At 38.1% G+C, this 18,665-nt stretch overlaps 1 protein-coding gene across 1 annotated transcript in view; it reads right to left on the bottom strand.

The window, feature by feature from the left end:
• Positions 1-18,665, bottom strand: part of OPHN1 (oligophrenin 1) — a 578,606-nt gene that overhangs the window by 233,282 nt on the left and 326,659 nt on the right. The window contains exons 12-16 of the mRNA XM_018043623.1: positions 13,809-13,887; positions 11,124-11,157; positions 10,378-10,440; positions 5,771-5,934; positions 4,942-5,008 (exon numbers count right to left, since the gene is read on the bottom strand). Coding sequence (XP_017899112.1) covers positions 4,942-5,008; positions 5,771-5,934; positions 10,378-10,440; positions 11,124-11,157; positions 13,809-13,887 — 407 coding nt within the window. The remainder of the gene's footprint in view (positions 1-4,941; positions 5,009-5,770; positions 5,935-10,377; positions 10,441-11,123; positions 11,158-13,808; positions 13,888-18,665) is intronic.

Below are 18,665 nucleotides of genomic sequence, written 5' to 3'. Positions count from 1 at the left end.
TTTCACAGAACTACAAAAAAATCTATAATTTGTATGGAAACAAAAAAGATCCCAAATAGCCAAAGCAATCTTGAGAAAGAAAATCAGAGCTGGAAGAATCAATTTCCCTGACTTCAGACTATACTACAAAGTTACAGTCATCACAACAGAATGGTATTGACCCAAAAACAGCAATAGAGACGAATGGAACAAGATAGAGCAGCCATGCACTTATGGGCACCTTATTCTTGACAAAGGAGGCAAGAATATACAATGGAGAAAAGACAGTCTCTTCAACAAGTTTCAGTGGGAATACTGGACAGTTACATGTGAAAGAATGAAATTAGAACACTACCTAACACCATATATGAAAACAAACTCAAAATGGATTAAAGACTGAAATGTAAGGCCAGATGCTATAATGCTCTCTGTGAAAAACATACGCAGTATACTCTTTGACATAAATGACAGCAAGATTCCTTCTGACTCACCTCCTGGATTAATGGAGATAAAAACAAAAATAAAAAAATGGGATCTAAAACTTAAAAGTTTTTGACAAGCAAAGGAATCTATAAATGAGATGGAAAGACAACCATCAGAATGGGAAACAATAATTACAAATGAAGTAACTAACAACTGGTTAGTTTCCAAAATATATAAGAAGCACATACAGCTCAATATCATAAAAACAAACAATCCTAACAAAATATGGGCTTAAGACATAAACAGACATTTCTCTGAAGAGGACATACAGATGGCAAATAAATATATGAAAAGATCCTCAACATTGCTCATTACTAGAGAAATGCAAAAGAAAACTACAATGAGGTATCACTTCACACCAATCTGAGTGGCCATCAACAAAAAATTCACAAACAATAAATGCTGGAGAGGATGTGCAGAAAAGGGAACTCTTCAGCACTGTTGGTGGGAAGGTAAATTGATGCAGCCATTATGGATAACAGTAAGGAGATTCCTTAATAAACTAGCAACAAATCTATCATATGACCCCAGCAATCCTACTACTGGGCATATACCCTGAGAAAATCACAATTCAAAAAGACATATGTATGCCAATGTTCATTGCCGCAATAGCTACAATAGCCAGGATATGAAAGCAACCTAGATGCCCATGGACAGATGAATGGATAATGAAAATGTGGTAGATAATGGAATATTACTCAGCCATAATAAGGAACAAATTTGAGTCAGTTGCAGTGAGGTGGATGAACCTAGAGCCTCTTATACGGAGTGAAGTCAGAAAGAGAAAAACAAATATCTATTAACACATATGGAGTCTAGAAGAAGGGCACTGATGAACCATTCTCTAACGGACTTGTGGACAAAGCAGGGGAAGTTAAGGTTGGAAGATGTGAGAAAGCAGCATTGACATATATACACGATCATGTGTAAAATAGATAGTGGGAGGTTACTATGTAACACAGGGAGTGCCAGGTGTTCTTTGATGACCTAGAGTGGTGCTATGGGGGAAGAGGCAGGCTCAACAGGAGGGGAGACTGAACTGAACTGAACTGAACTGATATTACTATTTCACACTGTTGTATGGCAGAAACCAGCACAACACTGTAAAGCGATTTTTCACCAATTAAAACTCATTATTGAAAAAACTAAGATTATGTTATGCAGTCCCATCAGTTCAGTTCAGTCGCTCAGTCGTGTCCGACTCTTTGCGACCCCATGAATCGCAACACGCCAGGCCTCCCTGTCTATCACCAACTCCCGGAGTTCACTCAGACTCACATCCATCGAGTCAGTGATACCATCCAGCCGTCTCATCCTCTGTCGTCCCCTTCTCCTCCTGCCCCCAATCCCTCCCAGCATCAGAGTCTTTTCCAATGAGTCAACTTTTCGCATGAGATAGCCAAAGTAATGGACTTCCAGCTTTAGCATCATTCCTTCCAAAGAAATCCCAGGGCTGAGCTCCTTCAGAATGGATTGGTTGGATCTCCTTGCAGCCCAAGGGACTCTCAAGAGTCTTCTCCAACACCACAGTTCAAAAGCATCAATTATTCAGTGCTCAGCTTTTTTTGTTGTCCAACTCTCACATCCATACATGACTACTAGAAAAACCATAGCCTTGGCTAGACGGACCTTTGTTGGCAAAGTAATGTCTCTGCTTTTCAATATGCTATCTAGGTTGATCATAACTTCCCTAGCCAGGTTCAATTTCATCAAAGACTTCAGTTAATATATCCAGTTTCTTCACTCTCTATGCCTCATCCCCTCTATCTACTCACATCATTGTCAAATACTTAGTCTCTGAAGCACAGCATGATTTTAGAGCTTCATTGAAGGAACAGTTACTGAGTGAACACAGTGGACTAGGTATGTGGCATTATCAAGAGCATAATTTTGATTATCAAGATTATAATGATAACAGTAGGCATTATCATTGATAAGATGCCTATGACTTGGTAAAAAGGTGAACAAGCAGAACTCTTAGTTGAGGTACAAGCTATCTCGGAGGTAAGCAGATTAGTTTCTCTGTGACCAAGTTAGCTTCTGATGGATCTACTGCAAGTATAGACTCTATTCCTCACAGTTTATTGGATCTATTCATGTAGGGTATCATGCAACAATCTAGGGTAGGGGAGAAATGTGATTAGTCAACCAACAAACTGATTGAAAAATAATTATTAATTGTGGATATATCCCTTTTGATTGTTATATTTTATTTGCCAAAAAGACATATTTTCAGGTAAAGGAAGTATGAAAGGCTCTAGTAAAGAACAGAAGAACGCCTACAGTTAAATATTATAGATGTCATAGAAGGTAGTCTATAGTATACAGATTTAGGGGTTAAAAATAGCTAGAAAAGAGCATGAGACATAAGAAAAGAATTAAGGACAAGATATACTGGTAAAAGAAAATGAATGCTTTTCTTCCTAGATAAATTATGGTGAGCCTACATGAAGCCAAGGCAGCCAATTCATAGTGGTGTGGGAAAAGATCAGGATAGGTCAAAAGAAGCAGGGAAATTGAGTATCCCAATGAGAACCTCCAGAAGACATAATACGAGAGAAGCTTTGAAAGGAAGTCTCCTTACATAAGTATAGATTATGTGCTAGCTGAGTCTTCTCCATAGAATGTAAGTCACACAAAGATAGGATATACAAGTAGGGTGTTCAGTGTTTAAGCTATAGCCCTGAGTGTAATGCTTGGCCCTTTGTAGGTACTCAAATGTTAGCTAAAATTAATGAATAAATGAATTAGGATCGTCATCAGATCTAGAATTACTTAGATAATGGGCCAGGGATCAAGGTTTACCAGTTTTATGCACACATAAGTAAATTAACGCTATTTTACACTTATAAATATTTATAGTCATAACTTCTTTGTCTATTTTTTAGATATTCCTATTTGGAGGTTGATGTACACAGATGCACTATACCAACTGAATTGTACTGTCATGTGTGGTTTGAATGAACCATTTTGGTCCTATTGAACCCTATAACTGAATCAGTGGGATGAGTAGTATGACATTTTGTTTTAGCTTATTATGTATCAGGTAGAAGAATGTAGTGATACTGGAAATAGAATTCTAAATAACTTATGAGAGTAAATAATTTTTCAGAGACTAAATATCCTGGGCCATGTTGTCAATTGTTTTATATATGAAGTGTCCTTTAGCTTATAAAATGCAATGTTAATTGGCCAGGAAAACAAAACTTACATTTTTAAAAGTCAACAGTGTAAAGTGATAAACAAAGACATATATTGAGGCATCAGTGATGTAATCTGCAATGCAAAATCTACATTACTGTTATTACTGGATACTATAGCACCTTCAAGTGCTAACAGCTTGAGATGTCAGGTCTGTAAGGTTGTGGAAGTTAAGCTATGCACCACAGAAAAGACCAAAAATATATGCTTTATCCAAACTGCATCTTTCCACACTCAACTTGTTCTATGAAACTTTATGAGAACTGAGCTTAGCAGACAGTTCATCACCATTCAAAAAAAGGAAGAAGAGCAGGTTTCCAGGAAGACATAAAAAATGAATTTAGTTTTGGGCATGTAAATCATATGTACCTGTATCTATGTACAGAGATCTTGTGCAAAAATTCCAGTACTGATTTCCTCAGCCTTTGGGGATTACTGCCTCAGCCATGATCAGTTTTATCCATTTACCAGAGTGTGTTACACAGATATGATCATTTTAGTGCAGAGCTGTTGTTGTTTAGTTACTAAGTCATGTCTGACTCTTTTGCAACCCCGTGGACTATAGCCTGCCTGGTTCCTCTTTCCACAGGATTTCCTATGCAAGAATATTGAAGTGGGTTGTTATTTCCTTCTCTAGGAGATCTTTCTGATCCAGGGATAGAACCCTCATCTCCTGCTTTGGCAGGTGGATTCTTTACCACTGAGCCACCAGGGAAGCCCAATGTGTGCCATGACCTAAATATGTTCGAAAAGCACAGGTCCAGTGTGAAACTGGATCCATTAGTTTAGAACTCATGATATGATGTCTGGATTAGTGATTCTGGTGGGTTGACAGCACAGAGGTGCTAGTAAAAACCAAAGAGATTTGAAGTAACTAGAACCAGACTTTCTCTCCTGTGGTAACAATTAGAATCTAGGACAAAATATATGAAATAGCTGTTTGTAGTACTTGAACAATACACAGTATAGAACCCTAAAACAGCAGCGGGGGGGGGAGCAAGATAAGCCTTATCATTACCAGTTTGCTACCTGAAAACATTTTTTGAATGGTAGCATGGGGAGTGAGAGCTCAAGCTGAGCATGGACGTCTTGCTCAGTTGAAGAGACAAAGATCAGAGGTCAGAAAGGCTGAGTAAACTAGAAGTTCAGTACCAGAGAAGAGGGATCTATGTAGAAAAAGAACTCAAAAACCCTTAGCTGTGGGTCCACTTGTGTCTGTCACTGAATACAAAAAACCATGAGTGCCTAAGATGAAAATCCATGGGGCCAAAGAAATACCAAGAAGCTTTATTCTGAAGAATACCCAGAACTCACACAGAGCTGGCAACTGTTTAAGTTCCAAACACTAAAAATGAAGAGACAAAAGAAATTAGACCTTAGATGTAAGGCTAAACTAACCAGGAAAGAATACTTTATATCTGTCCTAATAAGATTAAAAATAATCCTCAAATGAAGCAAGCTGATACACAAATAACTGACTGCAAAATAAAATTCAACACACTAAAAAAGAAATCACCAAAACTGCAACACTCAAGTCACGATGTACAGCATGTAACAAAACTTACCAGACTTATGTAAAAAAAAAGAAAAATATGATCCATAGCTAGGATAAAAATCTAATCATTAGGAAAACATGTAGAAGAAGTGAATGGGGGGCAAAGATAGAAGGCTGGGAAATACCCAAACAAGATTTAAAAAATAAGAAGAAAAAGGACCTGACAAAAGTCACTTGAAAGGAATAATGCATGTACACCCGTGGTGGATTCATGTCAATGTATGGCAAAACCAATAGAGTATTATAAAGTAAAATAAAGTAAAAATAAAAATAAAACAAAAAGAGTGTTGAACCATAAACGTCATTTAGAGAGAAATTCAAAAGGAGGGAGTGGTCAATAAATATATCAACTAAGACAGAAACTGAAAAGAGTTCACTGAATTTCATAAGAATATACCTTCTATGCCTGGCCAGAGTAGTTCCAATGGAGAGGTTGGGGTAGAATCCAGACTTGAGAAGGAGAGATGCTAATCATTATTTCAAGGAAAGGTGTCTCTGACTCAGCATAGGCAAGTCAGTGTACACTTTATATTTAAAAATATGTTCTACAACCTTTATCAATGTCTCCTTTCTCTTATAGCCATATTTCTTTCTAATATACAAACAACTCTCCAAAAGAATTATGAAATTAAAATTGTTACCAAAAAAGGCATTCAGCAGCTTCTGAACCTGAATATTGCTGCCCACGGTACGGTACAATCCCTCTGTCTTGATTCCTAGAGAAAGAAAACCAGGTCAGTTTTATTAATATAGCTAGAACTTTCATCTCCCTCAAGGTAGAGAAAGTGGATACTTACACAATGGATTCAGTTCAAACAAGAAATGATCTCCCCACTGTCTCCAATCTCTCCAGCCCTCCACTACAATAGGGAAACAGTCCTGAAACATCTCTGCAAATTATTCTTTCCATATTTTCATTTGGATTGTACCAAGCCCTCAATAACACGACTAGAAAAGAACACATTCTATTGTAAATAGGAAAAAAAATGCTTATGTGAGTAGCAGCGGATAACAGAGAACAGTGTCGTCATTTTGGAAAGAAGCTTGGGTTTAGTTGAAAAAGGAGGAGATGTCAACCTTCAAGTTGTCCCTGGGCAGAGATATAAAGTAAGAGAGAGCTACAGTATGGCAGGTGTGAAGCAAATAAACATTTTGTGTACTGAGAAAGATTGAAGCAACATTTGGGGGAGGGGGGAGAAAAGAGCCCTGGCGTATACACTACTATTGCCTACATTCAAAATATTCTCAGAAATAACAAAGTATCATTAATCTGGAAAAATATTAATGCCACATTTGCTTGATTTTAACTTTGTCCCCAACAATTTTTAAATCAATATGTATTGTGGCAGAAACTGAACTCTTATTTATTTAGGGTGGAACTATCATAACACTGCTTCAAAAGTACCAGATAGTATTTAAAAATATTTTAAATGCCATTTGAATTTCTTTATAACTAAAAGCAGGAAACCACAAATTATTCATATTTGGTTCTAAGTGTTGCTTCTTGACCAGCATACAGTTTTCTCAGGAGAAAGGTAAGGTGGTATGGTATTCCCATCTTTAAGAATTTTCCACAGTTTGTTGGGATCCACACAGTCAAAGGCTTTAGCATAGTCAATGAAACAGAAGTACATGTGTTTTTGGAACTCCTTTGCTTTTTCCATAATCCTAAGAATGTTGGCAATTTGATTTCTGGTTCCTCTGCCTCTTTGAAACCCACCTTGTACATTCAGAAGCTCAGTTCACATACTGCTAAAGCATAGCTCAAAGGATTTTGACTATAACCTTACTTGCATGTGAAATGAACATGATTGTACAGTAGTTTGAACATTCTTTGGCATTTCCCTTCATTGGGATTGGAATAAAAACTAACCTTTTCCAGTCCTGTGGCCATGGCTGAACTTTCCAAATTTGCTGACATATTGAGTGCAAAACTTTAACAGCATCATATTTTAGTATTTTAAATATCTCAGCTGGCATTCTGTCCCCTCCACTAGCTTTGTTTATAGTAATGCTTCCTAAGTCGCACTTGACTTCAAACTCCAGGATGTCTAGTTCTACATGAGTAACCACACACCATCATGGTTATCTGGGTCATTAAGACCTTTCTTGTATAGTTCTTCTGTGTATTCTTGCCACCTCTTCTTAATATCTTCTACTTCTGTTACATCCTTAATGTTTCTGTCCTCTATTGTGCCCATCTTTGCATGAAATATTCCCATAATATCTTCAATTTTCTTGACGAGATCTCCAGCCTTTCCCATTGTATTGTTCTCCTCTATGTTTTTGCATTGTTGGTTTAAGTAGGACTTCTTTTCTCTCTTTGCCATTCTCTGGAACTCCACATTCTGTTTGGTATGTCTTTCCCTTTCTCCCCTGTCTTTGCTTTTCTTCGTTCCTCAGCTATTTGTAATGCTTCCTCAGACAACCACGTGGCCTCCTTGTATTTCTTTTTCTTTGGAATAGCTTTGGTCACTGCCTCCTATACAATGTTACAAACCTCCACACATAGTTCCTTAGATATTCTGTCTCCCAAATCTAATTCCTTGAATCCATTCATCACAGCTGTATAATCATTAGAGAATTGACTTAGGCCATACCTAATGGCCTAGTAATGCTCAAAATTCTCCAAGCCAGGCTACAGCAATATGTGAACCATGAACTTCCAGATGTTCAAGCTGGTTTTAGAAAAGGCAGAGGAACCAGAGATCAAATTGTCAACATCCACTGGATCATCAAAAAAGCAAGAGAGTTTCAGAAAAACATCTATTTCTGCTTTACTGACTATGCCAAAGCCTTTGACTGTGTGGATCACAACAAACTGTGGAAAATTCGGAAAGAGATGAGAATACCAGACCACCTGACCTGCCTCTTGAGAAACCTATATGCAGGTCAGGAAGCAACAGTTAGAACTGAACATGGAACAACAGACTGCTTCCAAATAGGAAAAGGAGTACGTCAAGGCTGTATATTGTCACCCTGCTTATTTAACTTCTATGCAGAGTACATCATGAGAAACGCTAGACTGGAAGAAACACAAGCTGGAATCAAGATTGCCAAAAGAAATATCAATAACCTCAGATATGCAGATGACACCACCCTTCTGACAGAAAGGGAAGAGGAATTAAAAAGCCGCTTGATGAAAGCAAAAGAGGAGAGTGAACAGGTTGGCTTAAAGCTCAACATTCAGAAAACGAAGATCATGGCATCTGGTCCCATCACTTCATGGGAAATAGATGGGGAAACAGTGGAAACAGTGTCAGACTTTATTTTTTTGGGCTCCAAATCACTGCAGATGGTGACTGCAGTCATGAAATTAAAAGACGCTTACTCCTTGGAAGGAAAGTTATGACCAACCTAGATAGCATATTAAAAAGCAGAGACATTCCTTTGCTGACAAAGGTCCGTCTAGTCAAGGCTATGGTTTTTCCAGTAGTCATGTATGGATGTAAGAGTTGGACTGTGAAGAAAGCTGAGTGCTGAAGAATTGATGCTTTTGAACTGTGGTGTTGGAGAAGACTCTTGAGAGTCCCTTGGACTGCAAGGAGATTCAACCAGCCCATTCTAAAGGAGATCAGTCCTGGGTGTTCTTTGGAAGGAATGATGCTAAAGCTGAAACTCCAGTACTTTGGCCACCTCATGAGAAGAGTTGACTCATTGCAAAAGACTCTGATACTGGGAGGGATTGGGGGCAGGAGGAGAAGGGGACGACAGAGGATGAGATGGCGGGATGGCATCACTGACTCGATGGATGTGAGTTTGAGTGAACTCTGGGACCTGTTGATGGACAGGAGGCCTGGTGTGCTGCAATTCATGGGGTCACAAAGAGTTGGACACGACTGAGTGATTGGACACGACTGAGTGACTGAACTGAACTGAACTGAATGGCCTAGTGGTTTTCCCTACTTTCTTTAAGTTAAGCCTGAATTTTGTAATAAGGAGCTCATGATCTGAGCCACAATCAGCTCCAGGTTTTGTTTCTGCTGACTGTACAGAGCTTCTCCATCTTTGGCTGCAAAGAACACAATCAATCTGAGTTTGGTATTGACCATCTGGTGATGTCCATGTGTAGAATTGTCTCTTGGGTTGTTGAAAAGGGTGTTTGCCATGACCAGAATATTCTCTTGTCAAAACTCTGTTAGCCTTTGCCCTGCTTCATTTTTTACTCCAAGGCCAAACTTGCCAGTTATTCCAGGTATCTTGATTTCCTACTTTTGCATTCCAATCCCCTATGATGGAAAGGACATTTTTTGGTGTTAGATTTAGAAGGTCTTGTAGGTTTTCATAGAACTGTTCAACTTCAGCTTCTCTAGCACTAGTGGTTGTGGTATAGACATATTACTGTGGAGTTGAATGGTTTGCCTTGAAAATGAACTGTTTGTGCCCTTTTTGCAGTTGCACCCAAATACTGCATTTTGGACTCCTTTGTTGACTATGAGTTCTACTCCATTTCTTCTAAGGGGTTCTTTCCCACAGTAGTAGATATTATATATATACATACACACACACACACACACACACACAATGGTTATCTGAATTAAATTCACCCATTCTTGTCCATTTTAGTTCAATGATTCCTACGATTTTGATGTTCATGCTCTCCATCTCCTGCCTGACCATGTCCAGTTTGCCTTGATTCATGGACCTAACATTCCAGGTTCCTATACAATATTGTTCTTTACAACATTGGACTTTACTTTCACCACCATCTATAACTGAGCATCATTTCCACTTTGGCCTGGCTGCTTCATTCTTTCTATAGATATTAGCAATTGCCCTCAGAACTTCTGCAGTAGCATATTGGACACCTTTTAACCTGGGGGACTCATCTTCCAGTTCTGTATCTTTTTGTCTTTTCATACTGTCCATGGGGTTCTCCAGGCAAGAATAGTGACGTGGTTTGCCATTTCCTCCTCCATTGGATCACTGGAGGTTTTTGCTTTGTCAGAACTCTTCACTGTGACCCATCTATCTTGGATGGCCCTGCATGGTATGACTCATAGCTTTACTGAGTTATGCAAGCCTCTTTGCCATGACAAGGCTGTGATCCTAATATTGCACATCAACTATACATCAATAAAAATTAAAAATATTTTTTAAATCATTAAAAAAAGACTAATCAGATTCAAACAATGCCAAGGCTATGGCTCATATCTTACCTTTGGTCTCAATTATATTGATGCACTTCCTAACAAACTTGAACCCCACTTCATTCAGTTCCACTGTTTCAAGCAAAAGAAAGCAGAGTTAGATCCTGCTGTAATAAGCCTCACCTAACAAACCTTCAGGGATCTGGTTAAGAGACTACAGTGAGAGAATTAGAGGTTTAGTCTCTCTCCTTCAATCACCTTTATTTATTTTTTTTTCCTCTGTCTTTTTTTTTTTTTTAGTTTTTTATTTTTTTAATTTTAAAATCTTTAATTCTTACATGCGTTCCCAAACATGAACCCCCCTCCCACCTCCCTCCCCATAACATCTCTTCAATCACCTTTAAATGGAAAGATTCTTCATTTGGGTGAGAGAAGGGGTTAGAGTTTTTACTCTTATAACACAAAATGTTTTTACTTGACCCTTTTTGTATATCTGCTTGAGGCATGAGCTACATCAAATGTGAAAAATTAAGCTGGAAATGCACATAATTTCTATTGTGTGTCTAGAAAAAGAAGAATATAATTAGTGTTTCTCTATATTACTACAACTACCCCACCAAAAAACTAAGATAGATAAAGTGACTTCCTTAGCTCAATCAAAAGACACCTTCTAAAAAAACAGGTCTGAATTTCATTTCACACAAAGGTATCCATAAATACATTTGTATCAATATTACAAATTATTGATGATAGCATTTACTGTGATTAGGACAGCTAACAGTTTACAATGCCAGTCGATCAGAAATCTGACTTACTTTCTTCCTGTTTTGTTATAGGGCTGTGGTAGATCTACAAAAAAAGAGACAGAAAGAGCCATGGATATTGCGAATCACTATAAGTAAGTACAGCAAATACTAAATATCTTTCCTCAAATAAGCCATCAACAGCATTAGTGACTTTACAAGTTTAACAAGTAATAAAATGGGCTAAACAGAATCATCTTTGCCTAGGTCACTAGAAACAGTAGGATTAACAATCCCTGAAGATTACATTGGATTTCACACAGCTCACTGCAGTGGTAGCCTACCCATCTTAGACATTTACTTATGTAAAACTTAGAGAATTTTCCTGATGGAGCAACAGAGTATGATAGAAAGGAAGTGGTTTTCTCCAAGTTAGTGACAGAAGAAAGCAGAGTTAGATCTTGCTGTAATAAGCCTCATCAAACAAACCTTCAATGATCTGTATAAGAGACTATAGTGTTGAATAGCTGATGGTAAAGTTTAAATATTACTAATACCAATCTTCTTACCCAAAGGTATTAGTGGGTATTTTCTACCCAGATGGGTAGAAAAGCAAGTGCCCATCTGAAAGAGATCCATGTATTCACCAAACTTTCTCTGAGTCATCTTGAAGTATGAATTGTGATAGCTATGTGAGAAACAAGAGAATATCCTTGACTCTTGAAGCCTAGCCTTGGCTTTATGGCTACATCATTATGAAACTTAGGCATGTGCCATTCATTCTCTAGACTTCAAAATTCATATCTCTAAAACGATCAGTGTTGCGGTAGATGTTCCTTCAAGAACTGATCTTCTTACTATGTATAATATTAGTGAATTGGGCAGGGGGTTGTTAGTAGAGCAGAAGCAACATTAGTAATGCAGGAAATAAGTCCTCTATATGCCATCTGTATAATCTGCTTTAACAATCTCTCCTTTTAAAATAAAATTTTCTGCCTATATGTGTATGCCCATGGATAGGTCACTGAGACAGGTCAAGTTGATAAGGATCCATATTCAAAGGGCCCATGTTCTAACATCATTCTTCACAAGAAGCCATCTGTACCCTTTGATTTAAGGGTGGGATGATTTGGGAGAATGGCATTGAAACATGTATAATATCATATATGAAACGAATCGCCAGTCCAGGTTCGATGTATGATACTGGATGCTTGGGGTTGGTGCACTGGGACGACCCAGAGGGATGGAATGGGGAGGGAAGAGGGAGGGGGTTTCAGGATGGGGAACACGTGTATACCTGCAGCGGATTCATGTTGATGTATGGCAAAACCAATACAACACTGTATAGTAATTAACCTCCAATTAAAATAAATAAATTTATATTAAAGAAAGAAAAAAAAACTTTAAAGGGAGAGCAAGTTCAGGAGAGGGAATTAAGAGTAAAATGACTTACAACATTGTAAATTAACTATATTTTGATTAAAAAATAAGAAATAAATATGAACAACAACAACAAAAAGAATAAAATGTCTTGCTGGGCTTGCTAGCATCCTGCTAGAAAAATATCATAGGCATGTAATGGTTAAGCTCCAAGTTTCTGTGAGAGAAGGGAGCAGAGAAAGGCCCTGGCCTATTTTCTGGATGACAGTCCTTACAACACCACTTCTTTCCTGCTATCTTCTTGGTTGCTATACATGCAGTCTTATAGCTGGGCCTTCCTCACTAGTCTTCAAGGCACTAGAAACCACAGAAAGAAGTCCCTGTAATATATTCTCCATTTTAGCAGGCTTTTGCCTTGCATAAAGCAAGAAGATTAGATTGTACCCAAATACTACTGAATTTCAGTAGCTTTGCACCAAGCCTTCAGACCAGTGAGAAGAACTTCAAACCGATATAGCATATTATAGCTGACAAACTGGCTTTCAATTGATTTTTTTTTTTCAAAGCAACTCTGTGAGATAGCTAGAACAGAAATTATTAAAGCCATTTTACTGAAGAGAAGAATCTCAGAGAAATTAAATAAGTAGCTCAAGGTCACACAATCATTGAATGGCAGAACCAGACCCAAATATAACCTTTTGGGATTCCAAAACTAAGAAGCTGACATTACGTCATATGCCACAGGAAGAAACCTACACAGAAGATACTGAAGAAAAAAAATGCTTTTTGGTGACCTGACTGTTCATATTGGTCTTTCTATGATAATTGTTAGCCCTGTAAAAGTATTGCTTGTAATCCTATGTAACAGTGTTCTAAATGGAATGGTGCATTTTGGGATATAGGATGACAATGCGATCTCCTGCCCTTAAAGAGAATAAGTTGACTTAGGAATGTAAGGGAGAAGCAGTAAAACCATTCTGAATAAAATCTTAATAAATGCTTGTTCACAGTCATGAAAATTATTTTCCATCCTTATATATGAACACATATTAATGCAGTAAACTACAAACAGGCTTAATTTCTTTCTTAAGAAAACCTTGTGGGCATAGCTGTATAAGAAGAAAGAAGCTGAGAGACCTAGTTTCTAGGTCCATTGCGATGCCTTTCTGAGGCTAATTCTAGAGAAGTCCTTTATCATCTCTGGAACTCAAGTTGCCTAACTTGTTAAACAAGAAATGTTATTCAGCATTTCCTTCTAACTCTAAACTTTTGAGTATGAATTATCTATCACCATTTAATTGTCCTGGACTCACTGCTACCACTAGAGCACACTCATATACTGGCCTATGTTACTGACGTTTCCCCAGGGTAACTTACAGGTTCTTTCCCATCCATAGCCTCCATCCATAGTCTTCTGTTAGCTTCTGAAAGAGCTTGCAGAGTGATGGTTCCTGGTCTAAGGAATAAATGACAAGTTGAGAGCAGAAAAGTTAACTGAGAGAATGGAGTCTTATAATCTAGGGTTCCTCTCAGCCCTGGGAGTTTATGACACTGAGCAGACACAGGAATGTAGATTTCCAATTTTTCAAAATCTTTGTTTACTCAGAAAAACAGTGGAACTTAGAGAACAGTAATTTTGAAAACATTGGTGGAGGTAGTATCTTGGTGGCTTCATGCCAGGGTCAGGCAAGGAAATATGAAGGCAGATGCTGACTTCTCACCATAAAATAGACTTAAATTGACCCCATTGTGTGCTTAAAACAAACTGAAGCTCTCCCTGCCTCTTGCTCTTAGAAGCCAGTCATTTGGTCTGAATTCAAACGGGTTTGAGCATGTTCACCATAAGTACATATATCAGGAAAATGGCTTTGCTACTTGTACCGCCTAGGATGTCCAAGGAGCATTTCGGATGGAAAGAAGTCAACAACATGCACAGGGAGGCCTTCTGGCTGATTTAAGCAATCTTATAAATAATAACAACAACTACTAGTTACTGAATGCTCAGTAAGTGCCATAGTACTATAAGTACTTTATAGGTATAAATTCACTTAATCTACACAAGAAGCCTATAAAGCAGGGACTATAGAAATCCCTATTTTACAGAAGGGAAAACTGAGGCACAGAGAGATTACCTGAGTCCGTCGTAAGTGTAGAGCCAGGGTTTTGATTTAGGAATTTTATTCCAGCAGCCATGTTCTTTCTTAGCTAATACATTATAAGGCCTCTTCTGCATGACATACAACTTGAAATCCAATTTTATTTATTTGCAGTAACTGCAACTATATACCCAGATATACCCCAATTTGGTATACACTGTTCTTCTTGGACCTTCAAAACCAAACTGGAATTTGAGGATTAATCATATTACTTGCAGGCATAAGGTCTCTTCCATCCTCGGCCTAGTTGTACCACTAGGAGATATTTGTTCCTCTTGCTCCTTCCATGTTAAGATAAGACCTCTCTGAGTCATGAAATAGTAACAGAGTAATGACAAGAGAGTTCAGTGGGAAAGTCACTGTGCCTCAATTTCTTTAGCCATAAAAAATTTGGATCTAATGAACTGGTAGGTCCTTTTTAGTTCTGACACCACGGGATTCCTATCCTACCTGTCCTTCTGTCTCTTACTACATTAGTTCAGTTCAGTTCAGTTGCTCAGTCATGTCTGACTCTTTGCGACCCCATGAATCACAGCACGCCAGGCCTCCCTGTCCATCACCGACTCCTGAAGTTCACTCAGACTCACGTCCATTGAGTCAGTGATGCCATCCAGCCATCTCAAGTACTCCTTAATAAGTAAAGCCCCCAAATGATCTTTAAGCCAGAATCCACTGAAAACTAGAACTTGGCTTTCAGTACTGGACTCTTTCACGTCTACCTTTCTCTAAGAAATATCCAACCTTTTAGACATATCTTACGGGGCTAGAAAGTCTACAACTCTCTGTAAAAATAATTACCCAGCTGGATCCTGAAGCTACAAAGAAGGAAAGCAAGAAAATGGGCAAAAAACATAAAGCAGATGTTGTAGACTAGATATGAAGTTAAACCTATTACAGACACAGTTTTCCTATTTAGGAAATCAGAAAGCTGGTATGTATCCTTCCTTGATCATACAGAGAAGCTGAAAGAATAAATAAGCGACTATTCAGGAAGCATCTGGAGATTCTCTGGTGCCTCTAAAAGTCAAATTCAAAGAACAATATTGTTAAGAACAAAATGACAAAGTAGAAAGAGTACTGACTTCTAGGCCAGGCTTTTCCATCATGATTTTAGACAAATCCTGTGCCCACCCTGAGGTCTCAGTCACTCCTCTAAACCAAAAAGGCACATATATTTGCAGTAGAGTTCAGTGGTTAAGAATGTGGGCTTGGAAATTAGTATGCCTGGATTTGGATCCTAGCTCTAACATTTACTAGTTGTATAATCTAAGTGATTAACTTCTCTCTGTCTCCTGGTCTTTGTGAGACTGGGATAGAAACACCACCCGCTTCATGTGACTGTGATGAAAACTAAAGGAAATCATACATTTAAAATGAGGTGGATGAAAATGGAACCTATTATACAGAGTGAAGTAAGTAAGAAAGAGAAACACCAATACAGTATATTAATGCATATATATGGAATTTAGAAAGATGGTAATGACAACCCTATATGGAAGACAGCAAAAGAGACACAAATGTAAAGAACAGACTTTTGGACTCTGTGAGAGAAGGCGAGGGTGGGATGATTTGAGGGAATAGCATTGAAACATGTATATTACCATATGTAAAACAGATGACCAGTGCAGGTTTGATGCATGAAGCAGGGTGCTCTGGGACAACCCAGAGGGATGGGATGGGGAGGGTGGTGGGAGGGGGGTTCAGGATGGGGGGACACACGTACACCCTGGCTGATCTGTGTCAATGTATGGCAAAAACCACCACAATATTGTAAAGAAATCAGACTCCAATTAAAATAAATACTTAAAAAAGCAAAGAAAAACAATAAAATAAAGGCTGAGAATGGTGCCTAGCACATAGAGGCACTCAGTGAATGTTAGCAGTTGTTGCTGTCATTGTCATCATCAATGTTATTATTATTATTACTATAATTACTGTCCTTCAAGTTCTGGTGGGCTATGAGACTGTGGCTTCAAATATTGGTAGGAACAAAAAAAAAAGTTATCCTCTATTCCAGAAATAGAAAAGGGGATTCAAAGAGTCATCTGTTCAATTCAGCAGGGAACATGAGTACAGGAGCCTGATGTCTACTGCGAGGCCTGCCTCTGTCCCTTATATCAGATTGACCAGCCAGGAAAGCAGATGCAGATGTCATATTACTCAGAAAAAACTCCACATGCACAGAGGCACCTCAGCATCTGTGCATTATTATATTTGACCCCCTATTTCACAACATATTTATTCTGCTTATAATAGACAATGGAATAAAATTTAAAAGAACATGGGGTTTGGAGACCTACAGACCAGTTGGAGCTCAACCTTGCCACTATGTGACTTTGATTAGGCAAGGCAGTTAAACATATATAAGTCCCAGTCTCCTCACCTGTAAAATGAGGGTGGAGTTCAGTGGAGGAATATTTTTTAAATGCCCAATATGTGGTAAGTAAAATCATAGCTATATCAAAACTTTAATCCTGGGTTCTAGTTTCAGAATTCCCCAGTATTCTTGGGTAGGGAAAAAATTTTTAAATGAATACCAGATTCAGTATCTACCATGAGCCATACATAGCACTAGATGCAATATATCTATAGATAGATAGATCCTTATCAATATATAAATATATATTGATCCTTGCCCTTAACCTCAGGGCCAAACTGTTTGCAAATGCTTTGAGTCTATGAGAATAATACTTGCAAAGTGGCTTGCAAATTTAAGCTGAAAATTGAATCAGAATGGAATTAGACACAGAAAAATTAAGCTTTATTTAAGTACATTAATTCAGCAGACCCAAAGATACTAAAGGTTCATAAAAAGGAAGCCACAGCCAACAGTTCCTTTCCCCTTCCTACTGAGCTCAAAGTTGCGGGGTGGAAATGAGTGACAGCCTCATGATTATCACTAACACTGTTTACTATTACAGCCATCTCTGATTGGGACCATCCATTCTTAACAAAGAAAGCATATAGATTCACAAACATAAATTTAAAATGGGGAAGAGAATTAATAGCTACTTATACCAAGACAAAAAAAAATGCCTTATTTTCTTAATCTGATCTATATGATTCTAGTTACTGATAGTTTTGCTCATGCTGCTACTGCTAAGTCACTTCAGTCGTGTCCGACTCTGTGCGACCCCACAGACGGCAGCCCACTAGGCTCCCCCGTCCCTGGGGTTCTCCAGGCAAGAACACTGGAGTGGGTTGCCATTGCCTTCTCCAATGCATGAAAGTGAAAAGTGAAAGTGAATTCACTCATTCGTATCCGACTCTTAGCGACCCCATGGACTGCAGCCTACCGGGCTCCTCCATCCATAGGATTTTCCATGCAAGAGTACTGGAGTGGGGTGCCATTGCCTTCTCCCAGTTTTGCTCATATGATATTGTAATTCAACCAAGTTCCTTTCTAGCAATCTGATCTTTTGTTAAATTCTATTATAATACTTAATGCCTAATATATAGGAATAATGGACAGAAATAAAATATAGAAACACATTTACTCGCTAAATTCTGGATCAACTTCACAACTATATAACACGTCTTTTTCCAAAGTAACTCCAAATGCTCTCATTTTAAAATTCAAAAGTAAAAGTTAAAGTTCCCTACCAATAAATTGTCCAGGTTGAAAAGACGAAAAGAGAAAATTGGATAGGAACAAGTGTAACCAAGTCCAAAGATTGCAAGCTTTGCTAAAATCAGAAAGTTGATAATTAAACTATTTACACTTTATGTAAATATCTGCAAGGTAGGAAAAGTCCACATTATTTGTACCAAATGGGGGAGAAAAAGCATCCCCAATACTACTACCACCCTCCATCCAATCTACATTCCCTTAAATATGTTTTAATTAATTTGTTCTTGTATATTGGGATAAAAAAGAATGAGTTTTGTTATCCTGTTCTTTTGCAGCACCACCAAATACTGACTTTTTGCATATATCACAGCAAATTAAATCCTAGGAGTAACTTCTGCCTACAGCAATTAAGGCAAAGCTGACTGAACCTTGAATAGAGAGAACCAGCTCTGGTCCAGCTCTAACAGGGATCCCTGGGAGGGGCAGCCAAAAGAGCCAAGAAAATGG

The sequence above is a fragment of the Capra hircus genome, assembly GCF_001704415.2.
Source record: "Capra hircus breed San Clemente chromosome X unlocalized genomic scaffold, ASM170441v1, whole genome shotgun sequence".
Taxonomy (NCBI): Eukaryota; Metazoa; Chordata; class Mammalia; order Artiodactyla; family Bovidae; genus Capra; species Capra hircus.
Note: the sequence above shows the minus strand (reverse complement) of the source record. Positions and strands in the feature narration are given on the sequence as shown.